At 51.0% G+C, this 26,343-nt stretch overlaps 1 protein-coding gene across 2 annotated transcripts in view; it reads right to left on the bottom strand.

The window, feature by feature from the left end:
* Nucleotides 1–18,396: 18,396 nt before the first annotated feature.
* The window catches only part of Zbtb7c (zinc finger and BTB domain containing 7C), a 317,429-nt gene continuing 309,482 nt past the window's right edge, over nucleotides 18,397–26,343 (bottom strand). For both annotated transcript variants that reach the window (XM_060377033.1, XM_021640086.2), the window contains one exon: nucleotides 18,397–21,086. In XM_060377033.1, coding sequence (XP_060233016.1) covers nucleotides 20,435–21,086 — 652 coding nt within the window. In that variant the 3' untranslated portion in view covers nucleotides 18,397–20,434. The remainder of the gene's footprint in view (nucleotides 21,087–26,343) is intronic.

Raw genomic sequence — 26,343 nt, forward strand, 5'->3', positions numbered from 1 at the left:
TCTTTTTTCTTAATTGCACACTCTATGTGTAAATATTTCTTCCTGGTTAAGAAAGCTAAATTTTAAGAGATAAAAAAATGAAAAGAAACATATATTATCCCACCATTCGGAACTAAACACTTAATATTTTGCATTATATTCTAGGCTTTAAAAAAATAAGCCACACTCTAAGATTTGTATAGGTTTCATGGTGTGGTCCACACAGAAAATTTGAAACCCAATCCTTACAGATAAGAGAGTGTTGTGAGCCGTCTCTCCTGCCATTAGATGTTCACTCACATGAATATTAATGAGCAAAGAGTATTCCCTTATTAAACGCATTGTTTATCTCTCTAGCCTCCTGCTTTGTAGCCGACACTGTTCAATTACAGAGGCGTTCTTCTGAGCTGCCTTCTAGCTCCATGTTTCTGTCCTGTGCTTATCTCTTCTTTGTATTCAGTTTTCCAGGGGGAAAGGGAGGCTCACATGGAAGTGTGCATGTTTTGGACTTTTTTATTATTTAGCTTACACTTCCAACACATTCATTACTGAGAGAAGTCAGAGTAGGAACTCAAGCAGGAACTCAGAGCAGAACCCATGGAGGAATGCTGCTGACATACTCCTGGTTTTGAACTGACTCCTGGCATCAAGTTCCTTTCCAAAGAGGCAAAGCTACTGGTCCTTTCACCAGCTCCCGTTTCAGCACTTGAGGCTTATGAGTCTTAAAAGATCAAACACATCAGTTATAGCTTGTTTATTTAATTTTTGCTTTAACATTACAGTGAAAGACAAGTAAGAAATGGACTGGTGACAGTTACAGGAAAGGCAGCTTATGAAGGTGACCTTAAACTTCAAAATTCCATTCAGTACTGAACTATTTGGCTTCAAAGGAGATAATAAAACTTGCATCCAGTTCACTCAGTGATGCTTCTTACAAGGTATTTGTCCTCCCTGAAGCAGCTTGTGGTGGGAAACTCAGGTACCAGCCAGGCATAGGGAGGCCAGAAAGCAATGAGAGGCTGTGCTGGGCCATCGCTCTCAATCAAAGAGTGACATTTGGTGATCTTAATTCCTCAGAGGAACAAAGAATGGACACTAGTGGAAAGTGGGGAAGTAGGGCAGAAAGAGGGCGTGCTATTAACAAGCAAATTAAGACCAGACAAGAGCTATGAATCAGAAGTGACCTGATAGCGAGCCTTAGATTAAGCACATCTGGGTCTCCGGGGGATTTCACAGTTGTTTGATTCAAATCGCTAATCTTTTCTGAGCAGTTCCCTGCAAGCTGTCTGGAAGGGATGGGTAAATGGATGGCCTCACCAAACCATTGTACTCTGATGTTTTATGCATGAGTGTGCAGTTAGATTGTCACGGCTTGTTGAGTCAGGACTTAAAGGGTGGCTACTTCATAGAGTTTCAGGATTTTGAAGACAAAAGCACTTTTCCCACCTGTGGTTTTCTAGATATAGAAATCAAGACTCAGAATAATGCTAATATTCTCACCTAAATTTACACATAAGCTACTAGTAAGCTTGGGCCAGAACCCAGACCAGCAAATCCTTAGACAAATCCTGGCACTTGCTACCATTTATTTACTCCAGAATTATCCTAGACACTCTTCTGTTGCTGTGAGGAGACCTTATGACAAAAGCAACGTTTAACTGGGGCTTGCTTACAGCTTCAGAGGTTTAATTCATTATCATTCCGTGAGAGAGCATAGTGGCCTGCAGGCAGACATGGTGTTGAAGAAGCTGAGAGTTCTTCATCCTGATCCACAGGCAGCAAGAGGAAAAGACACCAGCCCTGATGTGGGCTTTTGAAACCTGGAAGCCAACCCCGAGTAACAAGTTGGAGTACTTCCTCCAACAAGGCCATCCTTCTAATCCTTTCCAAAGTTCCACTCCCCGGTGACTAAGCATTCAAGTGAGCCTATGCCAGACATTCTTATTCTACCACCACAAGTATTTTCTGAACTTCCTTCACAGAATGACAGGAAGAATCAATGTGGGATCGGGAGGGAAAAAGTAGGACAAATAATCTCATCAGCTGTCATTCTCAGGTGGCACATTACATGGGCAAACACACATTCGTTACTCAGTGGATGTGATCTGGATTCATTTCCCTTCGCTGCATCATAGGCTCATTAAATGCCCACCTCAGCTGGGCAATGGTGGCACACGCTTTTAATTCCAGCACTTGGGAGGAAGGAGCAGGTGGATCCCTGAGGTCAAGGCCAGCCTGGTCTACAGAACAGCCTGGTCTTCCAAGACAGCCAAAGCGACACAGAGAAACTTTGTCTAGACAAATAATAACAACAACAAAAAATAATAGTAATAAAATAAAAAATAAAAACAAAGTAAATAAGAAAAAAGTTTTAAAAGTTATATGGTGTCCACCTTTCAGGTTGCAGTGGTCTACAGGCCGCTGGATAAGCAGTGGGGTTACTTTTTTTTCCCTTCTTTCTGTTGTGCTTTTTTTCCTTCTCCTCCTTCAGTCTTTTTTTTCTCCCCATCCTCCTTTCTTTCTCCTCCTCTCCAATCCCCTTCTGCTCTTCTCCCATTCTCTCCCCTCTTCACTTTCTTCTTTCTTGTTCCTCTTCCTCCTCCTCTCACCTCCTGTTTTTCTTCTCCTCCTCCCTTTCTCCTAGAAGGTAGTTGCTTCTTATTATAAGTTGAGGCAGAGCGCTTGAAGGAGCTTTTCTGTCATGCAAATATCTAAAGCAATGGAGGGGGCAGTCACCCTCAGGGAGGAAGAGTGCAGCAAGGCAGGGCGTTTTGTAGATGGATTCTTGGGGCTGGGTGCTGGCTGGGAGGACGAGGCCAGGTGTCTAGGAGTGAGGCAAAGTGCCCAAGCAGTAGGAAAGAAAGCCTCTCCAAGGTTGTCCTGCCATCAAAAGTCTGATATGAGATTTAAAGTCAATGCTAGAGAACTGTCCCCAGATACATACAGATCATGTCTGTGCAGAGACTCTGACTGTGTGGGAAAGGCATACGGGAAGGGAGAGACTGTGTCCGAGTTCTAAGCTGAGGCAAGAAAGTAGAGCATGAGCACACTGTTGATGCTCCCCAGGATCTACTTGGGGAGCCAGATAAAGGTCCCACCGACATTTACACATATAATAGCCCAACAATCTCTTTTAGTCTAGGGCTGAGAACTCTTGTTCCCCAGTTTCCAGTCTCTTGGATGATACCTCAGTTTATCTGCTGATGTCCCCTCTGCACCTGGACTACTCCTCTCCGTCTGCTCCCTGCTCAGTGCCCTGGTCTGGGCCTAGTGGTCTACAGTCTGGCCAAGAGCATGGGAATGGCATTGGCATTCATTCCAGTGGGCATGAGGTCACCGCCCACTGCCCAAGAGGACAGTCTGCATCATTTGATGGCCTTGTTGGCAGAGCATAAAAGCTGGAAGTACCTGATGAGGTCATTATGTCCAGGCCCCGGGGCTGGACCCTGCTGGCTCCCGGGGTAGCTGACACATTCTGCTACTTCCCCCTGAGGCAGCAGAGCAAGCAGGTCCAGGCAGGGGAGGCTGGGCTTGACGTAACCTTTTCCTGTCTTCCCTGTGGGCTCTACCCTTGCCCTGGAGGAGAAGACAGAGCCTCTGTCTTCGTGTTGGGAAGCCCCAAGACCTTGAGGCTCTGCCGACACCCTTGAGCCTTTGCCCTGTTGCAGTTCTCCCAGGAGGGTCCAAGAAGCTGTTACACTGATACCGAGCGTACAGAAGGGCAGGGAGGGTGAAACAGCAAGTGCATGAGCACCTACTAACTTGGGGAGACCCCTTCTCAGAACGGTGCTGTTGGCTGGCAAAGTCACCACTTCCTCCCCCGAGCTAATGTCCTCATCCGTACAGCTTGTTTGTTGGCTCAGAGACAAGGATCATAATTCACTGCGAATGCAGGGCCCTTGGTGCAAAGGCAAAGGGCAAAGTTATGAGAACATGAGTTCCAGGGCAGCTGCCTGCTGCCTTCCATAGAGACTACTACCCACCCCTCAGCAAGGATGGGCTGTCTGAAAGCCCGTCTCACCTAACAACCTCTGCTGCTTGAAGGTCACCGGGAAATGACACAGAAGCCCTGGAGTGGCACCTAAATACCATAGAGTCAGAATCCTGCAGCTCCAAGGGCCAGTCCCTGAGACAGGAAGGGAGCCAGTCAGTCCAGCCAGCGCCTCAGAAAGAGCCGCTGTGAACAGAGCCTTTGGCAGAAAGAGGTGGCCCATTCTTTGAGCACCCTCAAGGTTACAGTGGAGTACTGCAGATGTCCAAGGAGACAGACAGAAGGTAGCTTGGTCCTGTGCCTAAGGTGGGCCATGTCAGCAGGCATCTTGCTTTGCCCAAGCTTTGGCTCTGGCAGGAACTTTTGCTTTGTAGCTGTAATTAACCAGCTGGGTTTGAAAGGCCAGAAACTGAAGGAACAGTGTGGGTGAAGACCTGAGAAGGTGCCCGGCTTGTGGCGGGTGTTTCAAAGATGCAGGGCAGTAGGCAATGGAATCCTCAAGCCATCCATCCAAACAGGGATCCTATTAGGTCAAGCACAGGCCTCCAGACCTGCCAGGGTCCTTTACACTCTTCCTCTAACCGCTGAGACATCTGACAATCCTCAAACTCAAGCTGAGCAATTTGTAATTCTGGAGCATTCTGGAGTTTATCAAAATGGTCTGGGGGTATAAAAGTCTTACAGTTGATTTCAGCTCACATCAGAGACCTTTAGAGTTGAGGTCTCCAGTGGTCTTTGCCATCCTCTACATTCATAATTGTTCCCATTTTAAACGTTGAGAAAAGAGGCTTGGGTTACCCAGCTAGGAGACGTGGGTCTGGCCTTGTCTAGATAAGTGGTTCTGAGACCCCCTTGAGAGTTGAGTGACTGTTTTCATGGGGGCCACCTAAGACCATGGGAAAACACAGATATTTACATTATGATTCATAACAGCAGCAGAATTACAGTTATGAAGCAGCAACGACAATAATTTTATGGGTGGGGGTCACCACAACACGAGGAACTGTATTAAATGATTGCAGCATTAGGAAGGTTGAGGACCACTGGCCCAGATCTTGTGAAGCCAGACTGAAGTTATTTTACACTTACTTCAACCAGTCAGTTGAGTCATGATGCCAGAGTACAAATTATAGGTCTAAACTCAAGGTAAGCAACAGAAAGCCTCCATCAAATGTAGCTTGTTGCTTGCTTTTTGTAAAGTTTTATTGACATACTCTTGTTCATTCATGTATCCTCTGTGATAGCTTTCTTTAAGGGACAGAGCTAGTCTCGCAACGGAGTCTGCATGGCTCATAGAGTTGAAAGTAGTTCCCATCCCGTTTGTCCTAGTCTGGAATACATAAAGCAAGATGGATTTCCCTAAGAAAGCAGGTCACTAGGGAGTGACTTACAGACCCTGATGTCTAAGTATATACAGCAGTGTCACAAGTGAACACAGGCACCTGTGCTTAGTCAGCTGTCAATAACTCTTGCAGGTGACTCAGCCCAAGCTTTGCAGTGACAGCCTCAGCATGTCCGTACTCAAAGTGGCTGAGAACTTTGAGAAGTAGTTATCTATTGCTGTGAGGAAACATCATGACCAGAAACAAACTTGGGAGGAATGGATTTATTAGGCTCATACTTCCACATTGTGTTCATCACTGAAAGAGGTCAGGACAGGAACCCAAGCAGGGCAGGAACCTGGAGGCAGAAGCTGATGCAGAGGCCATGGAGGGGTGCTGCTTACTGGCTTGTTCCCCATGGCTTGCTCAGCCTGATTTCTTATAAAACCCAGGACCACCAGCCCAGGGATGGCACCACCCACAATGGGCTGGACCCTCTCCCATTCATCACTAATTAAGAAAATGCCCTACAGCTTGATCTTATGGAAACTTTTTTTTTTCAATTGAGGTTTCCTCTTTTCAGATCTCTAGCTTGTGTCAAGTTGACATTAGACTAGCCAGCACAGTGGTCACCAGAGGAGAGGCTGTGTTTGAGGCCTGAAGCTTGGAGATGGGGTAGGCCTGAGGGAGCCTGCTATGGACCTACTGTGAGAACGGGGACTTTTGATTGTGTGTGTGTGTGCCTGTGGTCTCTTCAAGTGTCTGTTTCTAGAGCAAAGGGAGGTGTTGTCAGGCAGTCTCTGAACTATTCCTTCCTGGAGCTTGCCTTGGAAGCTGTAAGGAAGCTTGATTAGGACCTTAGGACAGAAGCCGTGTGTTGGGGAAAGAGAGAGTCTGGATCCATGAGGATCTTTTACCTGTTTCCTCCCAGCATTCTCGGCCCCTCGTGGGTCCTTGGGCCTCCTTGGTCTTAGCAGGCCCAGGGTGCGGAAGAGGGATCCTGGGCTAGTTCTGGATTGGATCAAGGGACAGCAGTGGAAGCACCTTAGCTGTCCTCATCAGGATCCTCTGTCCTTGCCAAAGTTGGCGGCTCTAGATTTGTTTTATAGGCGTTGGTGGCATTTCCTCCTTTGGTCCCTGGGTGGTGCTGCTGAGCAGGGACCTTTACCAGCAGGACCAGACCGCACAGGATCACCGAGCTTGGCAAGGCTCCGGACTAGCTCAGTGCACGACTATGCCTCGCAGGTCATGCCCCACAAGAGTGGCCCTTGCGGAGTCGCATCTCCGCAGCTCAGCGCGGGGACTGGGTGCGCTCCGGCTGGTCGTCTTTCCCAAAGGACCGGTGTTTCGTCGTATGCTCTCTTCTGCGGCTCTCAGTAATCTCCAGCAGCGTGTCCAGAAGCTCAGTTGCTTTCTTTGCTGACTGGGACGCTGCCGGTCGGAGTCTCGGCCCCGCCCGGGAGCTGCTTTGTTTCTCGTGGACGCAGAGAGCAAGGCGACCACGCGGGGGCGCCGGGGTCCCAGACGTAGGCCTCCCAGCGTCCTCCTGCTTATCTTCCTCTGGAGTTCCGCTAGTGTCCACACTGGAACATTCCTGGCATGGTTGCCTTCCAGTCATAGTGACCCACGCGTGGTTCATATTCTCCTGAGGAGGTTTCCCGCCACCTCCTGGACTCCCTGCTCTCTGTGTTCCATAAGCAATACCTACTTCACTCTAATCGGGAACCTAGAAACTACAGAGCAGGCGCTCAGAGAATGTGCTTTACAGACCTTGCTAAAGGCACATTACCTTACCTTTTACACTCCCCCTCCCATATCTTTTAGGTTTACACAAGAAATGAGTGGAAAACACTGAGCGTCGGTGTACCCTCTTCCCTCTTCTCCCCCTCCCCCAGGACCCCCAATACCCACGCACCAGTAAGCTGGCAACCCTCAACATCCACACAGTGGCTCACTGGCGCCCATGAGCCCTCACTAATGCAGCACCACCCATATCTCAAGGCTTCCATGTGGGTGTTGTGGAGTTCATGGAACTCAACAAATGTGTGGTGCCTGTCCTGGTCACTGCTGCTCTCCGGTTAGTCTCCTCTCTCAGCCCTAACTCCTGGTCCTTACACGGTCTCTCTCCTTTTCCAGAATCATACCCAACTGCCACAGTCATCAAGGTGGATGTTCTTCCTGTTTTACCTTTGAAGAAAATGAGATTCAGAACTAATTACCAAGGCCGGGGCTGAGCCCTGTCCTGTGGCCACCCAGACCCTCAGCTTGCACACTGGTCTTGGAAACCCCCTGGGTAGTAAAGCCAGTGATGATGTGACAGGGGACTGAGGATGCCCAGACTCCGCATCACAAACCTCCCCCCCCCCCCCCCCCCCGCCAACAAGCCTGGGGACTTCCCTGGGAACTACGCTCAGAGGTCTCACTGTCCCTCCCGGCTGATTTTGCATCTGAGAAGTAGAGAAAGTGTGACAACCTGTGCCAAGCGCTGCTGGCGGGGCTGCCCTGGCCCCTGCTTGGGCCGGCCTGGCCGTCTTCTCCCCACCATGGGCTCTGAACTTACTCTATGGGACTTCTAGGGCACAGCGGGGTTTTCCCCCCAGGCTCCATGCCCCTGCTGGGACCTGTCAAGTACTGGATGAAGGGCAGTGTGTTGTCGCTCTTTGGGCAGAGTCCCGGGTACCCAGAGAATGAAAGACAGAGGAGGACCAGAGTTCCAGGTGGGCATGCCCTTTGACCAGATTCAGCCAGTTAAAACAGGATGCTCAATTTTGAGTTTTGATGAACAGTGAAACTTTTAAGTGCAAGCATATGACAAATGCGTTGTTACACCTTCCAATGAATTGTTTAACCAAGATTCAGTTTTAACGGAGCAGCCTGTATTTTATATGGCAATCTTGCCCAGTGGGCTCTTGACCCATGAAGAGAGACAGAGTGGGAAGAGGAAGTACATAGCTCAGGATGGGAGCTTCGTTCCCTGAGCTAAGGCCTCCCTAGCAGCAGTTTTAATATCCTGAAGTTGTACTAGTGTTCTGGGTTCTAGGGCTGCTAGGGGCCTGCAAGGCCTCAGTAGGCCCCCTATACTGCTTGACAACAAGTCCCACAGTCTGAACTATTTTTGAGTTGGATATAAGGTGGGGAAGGAAGAAGTAGACAATGAGAGGAAGAAAGATGGGAGAGATGGAAGGCTGTGGAGAAAAAGAGTTTCCAGGGTGGGAGAATGTACTGGAATGAATCCAGTGACAAATCCAGTGACAAATCCCTGAAGAAGAGCCAGCTTCAGCTGTGGCATGCAAGTGGTTGTGCGGCCTGCCTTTTTTGACTGAAATGTCCCTGTTAGCATCCTAAGTGAGACTGCAAAGAAGCCAGGCAGGACTTGACAGCACCAGAGCCGATGGTCTCCTGAGCAGCCGAGTGGGCTCTATGCTCACCCTGGGTCTGCTTGACTCTGTGGTTTCTCAGGGCAGCAGAGGAGAAGTCACACGAAAGAGGGTGGGAGGACAAGGCTGGCTTAGCGAGGAGACCCTGGCTATCATGGAGTAAATGCTCTTTGAGACAGACTGACTTAACAAGTTGACTTCTTTCGGGGAGGCCTACTGCCACTCAGGAGCCAAGATGATCACAAGTTCAAAGCCTGCCTGAGCTACAGAGAGAGTTGAAGGCCATCTTGGGTGACTTCCTGAGGCTGTCTCAAAACAGAAAGTAAGAGAATGGAGATACAACTCAGTGGGAAAGCTCTTGCCTCATACAGGAGTCCACTCCAGTGTGGCAAACACCAACCAACCGACTGGACGAGGAGCCGACCTCTTCCATCTCCTGCAGTGACTCAGAACGGGGTTGCTTGGAAGAGAGAGGCCTCTGGCAGGGCAGTGTCCTCAAGAAGCATGATCGGGTGGGAGTTATTTTCATACACTTCCCAATGGGCATGGCCCATGCCTCCTGCTTTTCGAAGCCTCAGTTTTTCTGCCTGTATTTATTGCCATTTAGAAACATCCATTCTGCCGCTGAGAGTTTCCAGTTCTGGACCTTCAGGAAGGATGCTGCTTGTGGATGTCTCTACAGGCACATTCCAGTGAGCCTGTGGATACACGCAGGGAGCGCACAGAGCACGGGGGAAAGGACCGGAGTCACGAGGTTTGTATTTTTACTTCAGCTGATGATGGCAAGTGATTTTGCAAAGTGCTCGTACCCGTTTGCACCGCTTCAGCAGCGTAGGGAGGCTGTAGTCGCTACCCATCCTCGCTACCACCTGGTACAGTCAACTCTGCGGGTTCAGCCAATCATTTGGTGTTGTGGTTCTTGACTGTGGCTCTAATTGTGTTTACTCTGGTGAGTAAAGGAACCACACACAATTTCCGAGGCTTGCTGGCCACTTGCTATTCATTTTTGTGAGAGATGCTTGATTTTAACTTTGTTCACGTGCCTGTAGTCGCCTGGTCTCTTCACATTCTGGGCCTGTTGACTTCTGTTTTCATTGCTGTTTATTTTGTTTTGGGATAGGGTCTTTCTAAGCAGCCCAAGCTGACTCATGAGCCTCCAGTGGCCTCAGTTTCCCCACTGCTTGGTTTACAGGTGTGTAGCGCCACACAGCTGCCCTCTGTCTCCTGAGCGTAGCAAAACCAGGGCTTCTCAACTCAGCTTTCATTTTCTTAATTCCACCTCTGGATGGACAGGAGTTTCTCTTCTCCATCAGTCCAGTCTCTTCCTTTGTACCTGCTCTGTCACTGGGATGTTTGAAAACTTCCTCCTTCCGCCCTGTGGAAGCTTTATTTATTGTTTTACAATTCACACTGTTCTCCCTGATTTTCATGTATGGTGAGGTAGGGTTTGGATTTCAATGCTCCCTGCTCCACCTACTGAAAAGCCCATGCTCTCTCTCTTTTTTTTTTTTTCCTGCAGACCACTTTCGTCTGTCAGCTGCACATTATCTAGTTCAAGAACTGCTGTTCTGTTCCAATGGTCTCCTTGTCCATATATACACAACAGCAATGGCTGAGCTGAGGCCACTCAGCAGCCTTGCGATCTGCTGGAGCAGCCCTTTCTGTTGTTCTTAATCGACTTATTGCATTTTTAACCAATTCCCTGCTTCGGTGGTATGGAAGCGACCTCTTGGTCCTTAACGCCAAGACTTAAATATGCACAGATCTTACCTTTAACTTTTTGCAATAAATAATCTTATTTGACTTAGAGGTTCCCCATTTACACTTTACGTCTATTGCTATCTTTGGTTTTGTGTGTGTGTGTGTGTGTGTGTGTGTGTGCATGTGTGTGCAGGCATATTTATTCTAATTTCTCTGCTCATCACTTTTGACTTATGCATTACTTTAAAAATCCATATTGGTTTTCTTAGAGACAGACACACGCATCTACAGTCTAGGCTAATTGCTACTTTTAACGTTCCCAGGCGATGTGCCTCATGCACAATGCTTTCATTTCTGTTTATTCTCCCTGGATTTGTTTCTCTGTTGTTGTGTATCTTAATTCACACTTCAAATCCCACTCAAAATCATAGATATGGCTGTTTTAAATGCACATTAATCTGCATTTACCTCAGTGGATGACCTTATTTTCTGACTTTTCTGTTTTTCCAGCATTTCTAACCTGGTTCATCTTATTATTACCCTAGCATCTCCTCAGCATGGCATTCCTAGTGACAATTTTTCTCTCTCTTTTTTATGTCTGATGTGAATTTATCTCAACTTCACTTTATTGGAAGATATGTTATTGACTGTGAAATTCTAAGCTGGAGCAAGCAGTGTGGATACATGCATGCAATTCCTGTAACTAGGGAGGCGGAGGTAGGGTCAGAAGTTCTAGGAGAGTCTATGCTGTATGGTAGGACACTTTCTCAAAAAACATAAACACAAACAAACAAAAACACCCTCAGACCTAAGCTGGTTGTTGGATCTTACAGTGTTGTGGTGACATTGGCTTGCTGGTGGCTGGCTGCTTGCTGAGAAGTCTGCATTAGCGATGCTTCTTTTCTTCCCCTCTGAGTGTTTTAAAGACTTGAGCTTTGGTTGTCAGCAGTACAGATGAACCAAGCTACGTGTATGCATTTGTACTTATTTCTCCTGGGTTTCTCAGCATTTCTCACATCCTCATTTAGTTCTGGTCGGCTCTCAGTGGTCCTCACTTCTCACTTCTTGTCTTTCTCCTCTTGTGCAGAAGGATAAGTTACGTACATGCTACGTCTTTTCAGCAATACTTTAAAAATGGTTTAACTGTTTAGTTGTGTGTGTGTTTGCTTGCATAAGTTTATATGCACCACATGCATGCAGGAGTCCTTGGAGAAGACAATCTTTAAATAAGTCTCCTGTCCATTTTTCTTATGAGGGTGGAAAGAAGTTTTGGGGCTCCTCCTTTGAACCTCATTATTCTTCGGATGATAAAGCACATGTTCAGAGCAGAGGCTACTTTTTCAGGGCTGAATCTGTGCAAAGAGAGGCTGAGAACTGGTCTTCTAACTGTGTACCCCACCGGGCTATCCTCAGCAGTAATTTTTTTTAAAGGATGGAGTATAATAAACGACTAAGGAAACTTTCCAAATCCACAAATTACAAATAAAAATCTTTGAAATGCAAAAGCCCATACCAGCATTTAGACATCATCCCTGGTTTCCAGTGCCATCGTGGCATCCTCCTTGTGACAATGACAGTGGCAGCATGGGACTTTTTCCAAAGTGTGCTGGTCTGTTCCCTTTTGGCTGTCCTGTGTGCAGCACATTTCTGTGTGTAAAGGCACCTACAGAACCTAAGGGGACCAGGGACAGCCACCTCCAGCCTCATGGTAGCTGTATTTAGGCACACAGCCTTGGCCATTTTTGTGTTTCCGGGGAACTCTGGAGAGAGCGATGCTTGAGCTATATGGTAGTTATGGGGGCGGCTGAGCTCTGGTGCCAGTGCAGTGCCTGCCTCCTACCCACACACACTGCTGGGCCATGACATTGGCCAGTCCTGCTGATGCGCTGTTTTCTGAGCCCCGTGCATTCCTGCCATTCTGCCCAGCTTTGGCGTTCTTTAAATAAGTCCCCTGCTCCCTTTCAGTCAAAGTCCTTCCATGTAGCTCAGGTTAGCCTGAATTTGACCATTCTCCTGCCTCAGCTTTCTTAGTGTTTTACAGTTGTAAACATGTCCCCTTTCTTCTTCCTCTGCTTTGCTTGTACCTAAGAGCCTTGACTGAGGGGGGTTATGGAGGACATCGGTTCTCAGACCCCACGTGAGGCACTATGTGGGGCTCTTTGGTATGTATGCCTCACTACAAAGATCAGTCTTTGATGTCCAAATAATGAAAAACTGGAGGCTTTAATTAAATTTCACCTTGCCCTAAGGAAAAGAACTTTAAAGTTCACAACACCTTGATTCCCAAATGGTCACCCAGTAGAACCTGTAGAAGTTTGTCTGTAGGGCCCTCTTCTGTCATCTGTTCCCTGCAAATGACCAGCACTCACTCAGGTGAGGATTCCTCACCAGCAAGACCTGCTTACAGGCAAAGGGATGCTGGGAGCAGACCACAGGGGCGCAAGGGCTGAGCTAGAGGCATATCCACTCATGTCATTTCCACAAAGACTCTGGCTTGTTTGTAGACTCCAGAGGTGTGAAGAAAACTCAGCCAGAGGGGAGAGTGCATGACTGGGGTCCTGGTGGGGCAAGGACAAGTCAGCGCATGGGCGTCTGTCACCTGTGCGTGCAAAGGGCCTAGAAGTGACCCTCTCCATCCTTTTCCTTCCTCCTTCCTTTCCCATTTCAAGGGTAAAAGAAAATCAACCTGAAGGGCAAGGAAACAGACATAGGCATTAATATTTTAAGTATTATTGATGTGTGGGAAGAAGTCTGCACTGATCCAGGGACTTCGACATGGCTGGACAACATGTTTTCCCTGAAGACCTGACAGAACCTTCCAGGTGGCTGTCAGTTCTTATAAGGAGAAAAGCGGGGGGAAGAGAAGACTCCATGGCTCAGACAGTGGTCAGTCACAGGCTATGATGGAGACAGCCTCCTCTCAGGTCCCATTTGACCCATTTTGTGATGACCTTCATGACTTCTCACCCATAACTTTTAACCCCTTGGGGCCCACCTGAGTGGGACATCCCAGGCACTGGGAGATGAGAATGAACTTTCCAGTTTAGGGTACAGCTTTTAGAGGACTGTTGTGGATAATGGAAAATAAATGCCATTTAGATTAAAACACCCACTTCTGTAGGGCCAACTGAATTAGGAAACCCCGTTTTGAAGAGAGAAGCAGTTGGACATGGAGGCTTCTAAGACTTCTTCACCCCTAAGGAAAGGGACCAATGTGACAGAAAAGCCTCCCAAGCCATGCCTGTTGAGGGACAGTGAGGTGCAGACCTTCCCCATCCCCACTTGCTACCCAGAGCTTTTCAGCAGCTGCTGAGGAAGTTGAACTGCAGAGGGCTGAGGGGCCAGGCAGTGGGTAACCCAGGACCACCCTTGACTCTGTCAAAGTTCACCATGAGGCCTTAATCCCACCATCCATCAGTTGAGCTTTAGGCCTCTTGTGAGTCAGGATCTGCATGGAGCAGTGATGTATTTAGAGGGCACTCAGCACTGGCAAGACTGATGTTTGGGGAACTCACAGTGTGAACCATCCTCCAAGACAGAAGCCAAACACTCAGCCTCCCATAGGCCTGCGTGGTGCCCAGCACTTGCCTTCAGACGTCTCAGCCTGGATAGTCCACAGCAGGGAACCAGGAGGGGGGCTGTAAGAGGCGCTGTGGACTGTGGGATCTGTTTCTAGAGAGGTGTGGGAGGTACACAGTGGGCCTCAGGGCGGAGTCTGCTGCGTCCTGCTGGGTCCCTGTCGTGCAGCAGCAACCATCAAGACCCCACTGGAGCACCCGGACAGTGCGGAGCAGGCTTGTGCCGCCACAGGTCCCTTGGAGACTGAGCACAGACTAGACAAGGGCACTCTTTCAAGACATTTCACTGCCCTCTTCTAGAAAGCAGGTACAACATACATGTCTGTTATGTAACACACATGTAAATCTGTCCAGGCAAGGCATCCCTCCAGTGTGGTGGTGAAATGCGACACAGCTAAACCTGGCACCTCTGGCAGTCTGACCCTCAGACCCTGTGGAAATCAGGGATTTAATCACCAGAGATTTAATTACCTCTAATGAATGTTTTTTAATAAATAGGATGGCGTTTGAACGGAAATGGAGATAAGGCTTACTTCCTGCCTCAAGAGATGACCATCAGAGGGGAGTTCTCTGAGATGGTACAAGACACACAGGACACCTGGACAGTCACTTCATGCTTCACTTAAATGACTTTGAGACAAACACGAGTCTGACGCAATCGGCCTTCCTTTCTCATTCCAGAAGACTATTGGCTTGGCCATTTGATTTTGTCGTCTGGGTAGGAGCTCATTGCTAAAGATGGAAGCTGCAAGAATAAAGAATGTCAGGTATGAATATTCCAGAGGGGGAGAGGGGGCAGGGGTTGGGAGGGAGACGGGACCTGTGTGTGTGTGTGTGTGTGTGTGTGTGTGTGTGTGTGTGTGTGTTGGGGGGAGGAATGGCTGTTCCCATTTCCTTTCATGCACGTTGCGCCCCCTATTGTTACAAGGAGGGATGACATCAGCCCGGGCATGGCTTCTCCGCGCTGGTTGGTTTTGTCAAATTGACCCAATCCTAAACAGAAGAGCCAATCTAAATCGAGAAAATGCCTTCCTAAGATTGGCCTGTAGGCAAGCCCACGCTACCCTTTTCTTGATTAAGGATGTGGGAGGTTCCAGCTCACGGTGGGCGGGGCCCTCCTAGGGCAGGTGGTCCGAGGTTGGGTAAAAAGCCCGGTGAGCTAAGCCGCTGGGAGCAGGCCAGTGAGCAGTGTTCCTGTGTGGCGTCTGCTTCAGTTCCTGCCTCCAGGTTCCCGCCTTGAGTTCCTGCCCCGGCTTCTCTCAGTGATGGACTGTGTCCTGAGAGCATAAGGTGCAGTAAATCCCTTCCTCCCCAAGTTGCTTTGGGTCACAGTCTTCATCACAGCAATAGAAATCGAGCCCATTTGGTGATCCAGAGGGTGTCTACATGCCTGTGTAGGGTGTGTATGAGTATATGAGCAGGGGGGGGCTGGGGTTCGGTGCAGGACTGGCGGTTGTTAAAAGGCTCAGCTGTCGGGTTTTTTGTTTGTTTATTTTTTGGTTTTAGATGTTTCTGCTGTTCTGTTTTGGTTAGAACCGTTTGGAGCTAACTTTTTGGTTTAGGTCAGTGGGCATTCCAGCTCCTGAAAGCCCGTGCCGCAGGATGTAGACAGGCGGAAAAGGAGCTCGGTTTTCCCAGGGAGCGCTTCCATCCTTGTATGGCAAGTGGGTTGTTGACTGGTCTTCAGTAGCCCCTGATCCTTAGAAGGGCCGAGACTTTCCTTCGCGCGTGAGCAAGAGCAGCGCGGCAAGGGCCGGCAGGGGGCGCTCGAGAACCACGCTAGCGCCCGCGCTTCATGCTTCCGCCTCTTCTGCAGCTGCCCCAATGTGGGCGCAGTCTCAGCAAGGAGGGGCGTGGAACAGAGGGTAGGAGAGCACGGGGGTTGGGGCGAGGGAGAGGTGGCGGGGCTGGGAGTGGGGTATCACTGATTTCCAAGCTTCACGGCAGGCAGAACACTCCCAGAATATTCCTCTTTCCACTGCTCAGCGTGCAACAGGTGCAGACTGTCCTTAGAGTCTCCAGCCACGCTCCTGGCCAAGGGACGTGGCAATGAAGCCTCCCACTCAGCTCCTGCGTTCTCCACAGAGATCCAGCTCTACCCGACCTCCAGAGAAAATGTCAACTCGGGAGCGCTCGGCCCTTCCTGTGGCCCCTACCTGCTCTGCAGGGAGCTATGAGGACCAGCAGGAGGAAAGCAAGCAAGAGAGAAGGAAAGGATGGACAAGATGGAAACCATGTGGGTCCCATCACCTTGCCACTCGCTTTTCTCCAGCCCCAACTTGCTGAGGGCACCAGCAGAGCAGAGGGTTGTCCCAGGAGCTTTGTGAAATTGTCCCTATGTTTCTTTTGCACTTTCTGTGGCAGCTGTCCTTCCGGGGTCACAGGCAGAGGTGATACTACAGTTCACAAAACAGATGGAACGGACTGAGGGGAAGTTGACATGTTCTCCTCCCCTGCTGAATTCTCCACCCCAGCATCCCTGAAATGCACGGTGCCAGGATCTGAGCCCACGCCTCACAAGCAGCCTCATTCCTCGAGGGGTAATTCTGGATGTTAGGGAGTTAACTTCTGTTTGGACAACTGGTCTCCCTCCTATTGGCTCAAGCTGGACAAACTCTTGGCTAAACCCTCCCCCACCCATCGCAGCTCCAGGACCTGTTCTGGTGCCTTCTCTAAACTTTCCTTTCCAGTTAAGGTGCATGTTCCTTGGCTTGTCCTCAGAGGGACCCATCCTGCTCTCTTTCCTCCCTGAAGGCCCTTGGTGGCAGCTCTCTGTGCTATCAGGCCTGAGGAGGGCAGCCTTCGCCTGGTGGGGCTCTGTGGAATTCCCACATGGTCAAGCTAGATCTTACTTCCAGGGGGAAGGAGTTCAAGGGCAGTCAGAGGTTAAGGTTCACTGGGCCCTAATCTTTACTCCTTCCCCATCATGATTTATATCCCTCAGCAGACAAAATGACTCCCAGAATGCCTGAATTCCTGGGAGCACGTCAGCTGTGAACTGACCTTCCAACACTGCAGGGTAGCCAAGGGCCGTTTTGATGTCACTTGGAGACTCTGTGAAGAAGTAAGCCATTTGGCTGGCAAATATCTTGGACATTGTTCTTATGGTAAATGTACACGTGTAACGGAGTGTAGAGGCATAAATTGTTAAACAACCCCAGGTGACCTCAGAGGAGCGCTACCTGCACAGGAAGGGAATGTCAGGCCAGCTCTTTGGCTTTCTGTCTCCTGTCAGGAAGGCTGGACTGGATCCTCTGCTGAAGGCTGTTCAGGTAGAGAGCTAGGGAGTGTTCTTTATTCCAAGACGTCTGAATGTGAGAGCCAGGGTGATAAAGTGTTGAGGCCGAGAAACATAGCTCAGAGGAGATGGGGCTCAAACCCCAGGCCAGACCCTGTCCCCTGTACTGGGAACTGCTGAATAGAAAGGGCCTACCATACCCACAAGGGGATGAAAAGCAGAGAGGGAGCTCTGGGTTAACCTTCAGTTTGTCCCACCATGCGGTTCGGTAATTTCACTGCAAGAATCTGAGCTCTGGGTCTGTGGGCTGGATAGGGGGCACCATTCAATGACAGGCGTATTTCCCTCTCCCCAGCAGACCCGGAGTCTCTGGGTGAAAGGAGGAGAAGCAGCCCGACTCCTCAGCAGGGAGCGGGAGGTAGAAGAACAGCGTGGCAGCAAGGCTGGCTGGAGGCTACTGGGCCCTGAGCCAGGGAACTCATCGGACCAGATGTACTGCCACAGTCAGCATCCTGAGGGTTGTCCCCCTGTCACACACCACAGGCTGCCTCTGTGCGCACTTGTATGCACACATACACCTTGTGCCCAGGCTCTCTGGTGGCAGAGGCACAAGCAAACAGCATGCCTCACAAGATACTGTCAGGAATTAAGTTCTGGCCTTCCTCCCCACCCCCGGCCCCTGATATGAGAACAGAAAATGGAAAGCCAGCCTGAACCACGGCAGTAGACAAACAGACCTCACTTTTGCTCAAAACACTACAGGTGTGAAGGCTGAGGCAAAAGGTTGATGAGTTTGGGGCTAGCCTGGGATACATAGTGAATCCCTTCCTCCAAAAGTAAAGCTAAACCTCCCACTTATCCTTCAAGTAATCAGAGCCAAACATCTTGGGCTGGAGAGATGGCTCAGCCATCAAATGACCCAGGTTTGATTGTGAACACCCACATGATAGCTCACAACCATTTTTAGCTCCAGTCCCAGGGGATCTAGTGTCCTGCTCTGCCTCCTTGGGTACCAGGCATGCACAGACATACATGTAGGCAAAACCCATAGACATAATTTTTTAAAAAGAGTCAAAGGTTTGTGTTTTGTACAGGTGTCTTTGATACTCAAATGGTTGCGCCCTGTGTTCTAAGCTGTAAGTAATGTCTGTAGGTGGGCGTGTCGCCATCCCCTGAATGTCCAGCCGTCACATCCCACAGAATTGCCACTCTCAATATCACTTAATCAAGTCACTTAATATCGTTTAATAAATAGGCCAGAAAAATTAGCTTGAGCATTTCTGGGCAGGATGCGGCGTGCGACCAAAGTTATGGAAGATTGTCCCTTGAATCACTAAGGCAAAACTTTGCTGTGTGTCATTTTACATAGAGGCATCACACATAAAAAAGTTATAAATAGAAAAAAAAATCCAAAGTTCTCCCATAGACAGACAGGGAAGTCAGAAACATAAACAAAACAAAACAGAATAAAACAAAAAAAAATCCCACCCCTCCCTCACGACCCATTTGTTTCAAGTGCTTGCTCATACAGTACTCAACATCTTTGGGTATTTTACAACATACAACTCCAAATTGCAGCCCAGAAGAAACAAACGACAAAAGCCACTAAGCCGTCATCTGAAAAAGTGAGTTTATAAGAAGTCATTACCTTTACAAAATAAAACCAGAAGCCTGACACCACTGCCTTCCCGGGGTCCCTCTGCTGGTTCTGAGTCTGGTTCAGCTGCAGTCATTTGGCTGGTGGGACAGTGTGCCTATTGGCTGGCGGGTGAACGACAGATAGGGATCTAAGGGGCAGCTGCCCCAGCATGAGGAGCATGGGCTATCTGAGGGAAAGCCACCCTGAGGGACTGTCATCTGCTGGCACCGGCAGGCAGGGACTCTCTCTCGGGAGCTTCGGGAGGGACAGGGTCTGCTGTCTTCTCTGGCCTTTTCGTTTGTGTTTGATTTGTACATGAAAAAGCGGAGGCAATCAGTATTGGAAGAACGGCATCTCATGTACCAACGGCTTGGGACTCCAGGCTTAGAGGCCTTCCAAGCAGGTGGAGTCTCCTCCCTGGGATCTCAAGAAACCAATGCCAACTCAAGAAGGCACGGGCCAACAAAGCTGTCTTACTACCAACCCAGAACCAGGGTGACTGGCTGCATAGAGCTCACCACAGCCTGCGGGATTCCACCTCCTGGCACTGGAGCCCTTTGGTCAGATATGGAAAGGGGGAGCGGGGGCTCACACACAACAGAAGGGTGTAGCCAGCAAAGCCCAGGCCTGGAGAAACCCCCACTCAAGAAGCAAACAGATGAGCCCTGGGTAGGTGACTAGCTGCTGTGACGCTTCCAGGGTGGGGGAGGTGGACAGGTAGCGTCTGTTAGATCCCATCCCTTGAGTGTCAGCTCAAGGAGACTGGACTCGAGAGGGCATGTGGGATGGGCCAATGCTGACTCCTGTTCCATGGGTGCCCAGATAGGACAGTGACCTGCCAGGAAGTGGGGCAGAATTTGCGGTGCTTGGAGCTGGCTACGGACGGGTATTGAAAGCCATGAAGCCCAGCTTATCTCTATCCCTGTCTAGTTCTGCCATGTCTCATGGGGGGCTAACATCGATGTCCACGTGGAGGTATGAGGGGGAGGGGAAGAAAAGTTACCACCCCCTTTCACAGCAGGGTGACTCTGAGGCACCTAAGGGTTGACCTGCCTGAGGTCACAGGTCAAGCCAATATAAAACAGGCTCACTCCATGCCGGCTCCTAGCTGCAGGAGGCCTGTCTGCCCAGTAGGGACTGTCTTTCCCCGTGGCCCATTTGCATTGCTCAATTGGATCTGGGACTTCTGCGCTGGAACCTGATTCCGTCTCAACCAAGGTGCATGGTCAGGACACAGTCCTCATGCTGGCTCCTCCGATAACCCTCTGGTCAGACTGCTCCCCCCTCCCAGCCCCATACCGCGGCACAATGCTCCTGGCACCAGCACCGAGCTTTCTGAGACATGGCGCCCTGTGTGTTTCTAAGTGAATCAGAGACAGCCAGGGAGAGCTGGGGGCCCCCAACCCTTAGGGGAGAGATGTCCAGGTCAGACACTAGCAAAGGGGAGACGCTGCCCTCGAAGGCCAGGAGAATAGCATCTCAGCTAAAGCGTATCTTCTCATTTTCCCTTTGTGTTTGCAAACTAGAAAGTTCAGATCCACTGGGTGGGCAGGGCAGGCTTTAGAGGGACTTAAGACAGGGTTTGGGAGTGGGGTGGACCAGGGCCAGCCTAGTTGTTGGCTTCAGACATGGAGGCCACGTGGTTGAGGCCGGTGAGCCCAGGGAGGCCAGCCAGGCCGGCCGCCCAGGGGTCGGGCAGCGGGAAGTAGGGGCGCGTGGTGGCCACGTTCTCGGCCAGCGCCAGGGCCAGGAGGCCACCCGCGTTCCTCTCGGCCTCCAGCTGCGCGCGTCCGAACAGCTTCATCTGCGTCTCCTCGAACTGCCGCTCCAACTCCTGCAGGCTCAGGGCGCCCTTGGGTGCCGCCAGGAAGTGCTTAGCGGGGCTGGGGCCCGGGAGGCACACGGCCGCGCCGCCCAGGTGGCCACCCACGTCGCCCAGCGCGGGTGGCATCACGAAGGCCGTCTTGTCGGCTGCGGGACCGCTTGGGCCGAAGAGCAGGCTGGCAGCCCTCCAGGCGGCGGGCTTGCGGCCGCGCCGGGGTCGCGCCATGCGGCAGCTTTGCCGCTTGATGTGGCGGTGCAGGTGGTCGGAGCGCGTGAAGCTCTTGTAGCAGAACTCGCACTGGTAGGGCCGCACGCCCGTGTGGATGCGCATGTGGTTCTTGAGGTCGTAGTTGTGCACGAACTTGGCGTTGCAGTGAATGCACAGGTAGGGCCGCTCCCCCGTGTGCTTCCGCATGTGGATCTTCAGTTTGTCCTGCCTGCAACACAGAAGCCAGCATTTAGTCCCTGCGTGGGAGGCCGGGGCGCTCTTCACGCCGTTTCCTACTTCAGGACTGGCTTCCTGCATCCACGGGGCCAGCCAGGAGCCGAGTTCGTCCTCAGGCGGGACCTTCAACTTCTGCCCACATGCCTGCCTTTCCGGATTAAAGCAGGAGGGAACAGTGTCCTGAAAGACACCCCACAAGTTCTACACACAGGTCCAGAGCGAGAGCCTCCTATTGATTATCAGGGCCCATCCCACATTCCCGGAGAGACAGCTCAGCATTCTGGTGTCGGCCTGTAGTGGTGAAAGGCCTCCTGCAGCCCGTCCCACACACCAGCCCCGGTCCTCAGCCAGAGCTCTTCCGGAGACTCCGGCAGCCTGGCACGCCTTGCTGAGGGCTCCTCCTGTGTGGCGGTTTCTTACCTAAGCCCTGGGCTCAGCTCTTTGCAGACATTTCAGGGCTTATGAAAGCGCCAGGTGCAGGAAGAATGCAGTCTGAGCCGGGGCAGAGCTCTGGGTTAGAGGCGTTATTCAGAGGCGAGGCATGGGGTGGGGCTCCAACCGCAGACCCACCATCCACTTGCTGAGCGACCTTAGGCAAGTTAGGTAAACTCTCCGGGCAGAGCTGAAGCTAGAGCCAGACATGGTGCCCATTGTCTACGGTTTCTAGAGACTCAGGCACTGCTTTAGGGGTTGGGAGTTCAAGCCCCCCCCCCCCCCCACGGTGGTCTTGAAAGAAAGGCAGATGTTCTGGTTTTGTCATCTAAAGACTGAGCATTAGTATAAGTGGGGGGGGGGAGTTGGGGGGGTTTCCCACGTCCTCCCAGGATCACTGTATAAGCTCTCCCCAAGCGGCTAAAGGCTAGGAGCACCGTGCACCTCCTTGCAGGTGGGGCTCTGGTGGTTTCTCTGCTGTCATTCCAGGTTGGGCTTTGAGGTCAGAGCAGATGCGGAGGTCCAGTGTCCTCCCTAAAGTGTCCAGATTTAAGCCACCCTCAGCGTCACCCTGGACAGCAGGGTGTCTTATGGCCGCTAGAGGTCGCACGCGATCTCATTTGGAAAATAGTTTTCTTGGGTGGATGCAAGAAGAAAAAAGATAGTCCTTGTCTTGATAGGCACTGTCAGGTGTGTGTGTGTGTGTGTGTGTGTGTGTGTACGCATGCGCAGAGACCCCCTCCTTCCTGTGCTCCCTGACGCTCTCAGAGCCTGGGAGGTGGGGAGAGGGACCAGCAGGGGAAGCAGAGGAGGAAAGGGGTACAGTGCTCCAAGTTTCCTCCCTTCTAAAATGTCCAGCCACCTGGCCCGCACAGTCACCTGCCGTAACTTTCCAGCCCCCAGCAGCATATGCTCAGTGGCAGCTGTGACCTAAAGGACTGAATATTTAGCATGAAGGGGACACAGGGAACACCTGGCTAGTGGGTCACTCCTGAGCAAGCAAGACCTGAGACACTTGTGACCCGAACACTCCTTTCCAAGGTGGGTCACCTGAGGAACCAGAGAAAGCAGGGTCTAGAAGGTCCACAGTCCTGGGTTCAATTCTCGGCACTGGGGGAAAAAAACCCAAATGTAAACCCAAGCCCGGAACCTGACAAGAGCCACCGCTCTTCTGGGCTGGTGGTCTCATACGCATTTGCATGTCTCCCACTGTGGGGACAAGACTCTCATCTGCATGTCTGAGGGCCTGCTAGGCCCTCCTCCTGCTGGCAAGGAAGGACACCTGCTTAGAGGTGGCATGGTTGCTGTTTCCAGGCAAGGGTCTCCATGTGTGCACACAGAACTGTCCCACAGTGCTAGGCGCTCCAGGATGAAGGGGGCAGTAAAATCATGTGCAAGGACGCAGAACTCGGGATGGCTGTGTGCTCACAGGGGACTGTCCATCCCTCCTGGTCTCTCTGGAACCCCTAACAGACCAGTCCCTCCAGGCATTTACGGCAGAGATAAACAGCTCACAGCCCCCTTGCCTCTGCTACTTGAGTGGACTCTGGGAACCGTAAGCATCCTTAAGGGGCACCCACTTCATGACCTCAAGTGACAGCTTGGGAACTGAGGCCTGGAGCTGGCAGGAGACTGGGTGAGCTGGGTAGAGGCAGAAGCTGGCCCAGCCCTTGACGAGCACCTGATGCTCCTTTCAAAGTCCCATGACCCACTGCTGATGAGCCAGTGGTCATTCCTATGCTGACTGACAAGCAGCGTCAGTGTGTGTGAACATTTAGGCTCACACACGAGTGTGTGTCTGGATAAGCTGTGCTATGCTGTGCATGTGGGGGCCAGAGGACACGTTTTGGGAGTCAGTTCTCTCCTTTACCACAGAGGTTCTGAGGATGAAACTACGTTCTTCAGGCTTGGCTTTGGTGGCATGTGCCTTCACTGACTGTGCCGTTTGGTCACCAAGAACCCCGAAATCTGATGAGGGCAGCACAGGTGAGGATAGTGCCTACCCTCTCCCTCTGGCTCTGCTTTCCTCGCCTGTTAGCTCCTTCTATTTTCCTCAGCTGAGTTAGCACCCATCTCCTTCCAGCCCAGGGTAAGGCCACAGTAGGAAAGAATGCTTGGGGCCTTATGGGCTTGTCCCAGTGAAAGGCAAGGTCAAGGGTCAGGGCCTGAGCTCCAGCCACTGGGAGGCCCCGTCAGTCTGAAGTCTCCCACCACTGTCCACCCTGACTTCCTGTGGCTTGCTGGTCTGATGGACTCTTCCTGCTACCAATGCTGATGGCATTTAGGAACTCATGAAGTTCCCGGAGCTGTTGGGAGGGCTTCTCTAAGAAAAAGGGGAAGAAAGCCTGGGGCCAGGCCTTGTTGATGCCTGGGAGAGGGGGGCTGGTATCCAGCTGAGGCTGTTGCTGGACAAAGCTGGGATTATTTGCAAGGGATTCTGCAGAAACTTCTCTTGGGAAATCAGTGTGGCCTAACCTTTGCCTGGGTGGCTTGTTCTCCAAGGGACCTCTGTTGGCTATGGGGAAGCATCTTTTCACTCTGCCTTCGTGTCTTGCTGTCTGCCGTGTCCAGGTATCTGAATGAGGAGGCTGTGGGCAGCTTGAGGGACTCAAGAGGAACATCAGATCGCCCTTGCTCTCTAGGAGTTCCTGGCCAAGGGGCTGGGAGAACCAGGGAAGGATCTCATGGCCTCTGACCAACTATGCAATGGGAAGGGGAAGGAGGGGACCTGAGGCCTTCTTGGAGCCCAGGGCCTGGGAGCAAGGTTGTCATTGGGGAAACTAAGTGCTCAGATGTCAGCTGCAAGGTGAGGTTAGCCAAGCCTCTACTTGTCTTCCCTCTATTTCATGGTAGCGCATCTGAGGTGTTACCTCTCCAGCCCTGCAGTCCTGCCTTTTGGCCTCCAGACTCTTAAAACTAAGCGTGGGACAATGGGTGGGACAACGTGAAACTGAGAGCTCACAAGGAAGACTAGGGAACAGCTGGGCATGGAAAGTCCCTCCTCTTGGAGCCTCATAGAATGAAGGCAGCAGATGGGACTTGGGGGTGGTAAGGCTCTGCCTGGAGAACTCCACCGTGGGCAATGCCATAAGAGTCCAAAGGAATGTTGTCCCCATGGAGTGTCCTTTTAGAAAGTGGTGTCTATTATCATGGAGAATCTTAGCATGCAAGGGAGTCTGGAAATTCCAGGTCTGGAGGCAGTCACCCAGCTGAAGGCTGATTGTGTGTGTGTGTGTGTGTGCGTGAATGTGTGTGCATGCACATGCATTTCTGCCCATGCACGTTTGTGTGCATGTACATGTTCATGTGTGTGTGTGAGTATGTTTGTGTATAATGAACAGCGGCCAAGGAGCTCAGCCCCAAAGCATATCCTCATAAAAAGGATGAATGAGAACTGGCTACAGAGAGTATCTTAGGAAAATCTCAACCTGGCAGGTCCAGGCTGGGGTTTTGGATGGATAGCTCTTGGCTGGGTAGGAGAGGATTCTTTCAGGGCAGCCATGGGGAGGACAGCAAGTAAAGGGCCAGTGGCTCTGAAGAATGTGATGGGAGTGATGAGCATGGATAGCCTGAGTCCTTGGTAAGAAAAAAGTCCCTGATGGGAGTCTGGATTCCGGCGGAATCTCCTGAAGTTCCTGCCCCTGACCTTGGAGAGCAGCCTGCCTGATCTTGTTCGGAAGGGTCAGGGGTGTGGGAACCAAGAAATGGGAGTTGAGATGGGGGGTAGAATGTAGTTGCTACAGGCAGGCCTGGAGCCCAGATGGCTGTCTTCTTACAAAGGAGGAGGAGGAGTCACCCTAGGGCAGGCAAGGTGGAGCCTGATAGCCAGAAACTCTGAGGGCTGAGCTGACCTAGAGATGAGGGACTGCTGTAGGCAGAGGCCACACGAAGCGGCCTTCAGGAATGTGTTGGGAGGAAACATTCTGGAATTTCATTCTTCTACACAAAACAGAATTGTTTTGTGACCCAGGGATCTCCCCTGGAAAGTGCTCTCATGTCCGGAGGACTGAAAATGTCTGTGTGCAGGGACTGAACAAGTTTAAGGTTTTGCCTAGGAAAGGCAGGCTGAGACCTGCACAAAAAAACAAAAAAAAAAAAAAAACAAAAACAAAAAACAAAAAAAAACCCACAGAAGGCCAGCTTGTGAGAGATCAGAGGGAGGGGCAGGAAGGAAGGAGGAAGGGGACGTGGGCTTCCAGGAGGTCTATATAGGTACCCTAAGTCTCCCAAAGAGAGAGTTGCTCCCTTAGTCATTCTGCCCATCAATGGACACAGGAAATTAGGGCAGAAGAACATGGCTGGGCCGGGAGGTCGGCAGCTGCACTGCTCCATTAGGTCTGGGTCTTTATCACCTTCCCCTTAGGGCTGGACTCTCACAGGCCCTGCTGAAGACAAGTGGATCACACTTGAACTCAGCCTTCGTGCGAACTCTGCCTTATTTCTCTGGTATTCCATGCTATGGCGAAGCCTTGCCCAGGTGTCCCCAAGGCCAGCTGGCTCTGTGCAGCCAGATGAATTCAGGAGAGGAGAGGAGTGGAGTTAGGGACGGCATAACTCAACAGGATTTTAGTGTGCTGGGACGTTATCAGGGACACCCAGGGGGAATTAATCTGGGAATTTGGGATCCGGCTGCCCAGTGAGATAACAGGAGCACAGTGCCCTGAAGCCAGCATTGCAGGGCTGCTGTAGCCATCTGCCAAGAGGCACAGAACCAGGTGAGTGAGATTATTCTTCCAACCCCCCTGCAACTATCCACGACAGATTCTGTTTCTGGTTTCCATCCCAGGAGTGGTCTGAACCCCCTCCCCTCAGTGCTG

This window comes from Meriones unguiculatus, chromosome 2 (genome assembly GCF_030254825.1).
Source record: "Meriones unguiculatus strain TT.TT164.6M chromosome 2, Bangor_MerUng_6.1, whole genome shotgun sequence".
Lineage (NCBI taxonomy): Eukaryota > Metazoa > Chordata > Mammalia > Rodentia > Muridae > Meriones > Meriones unguiculatus.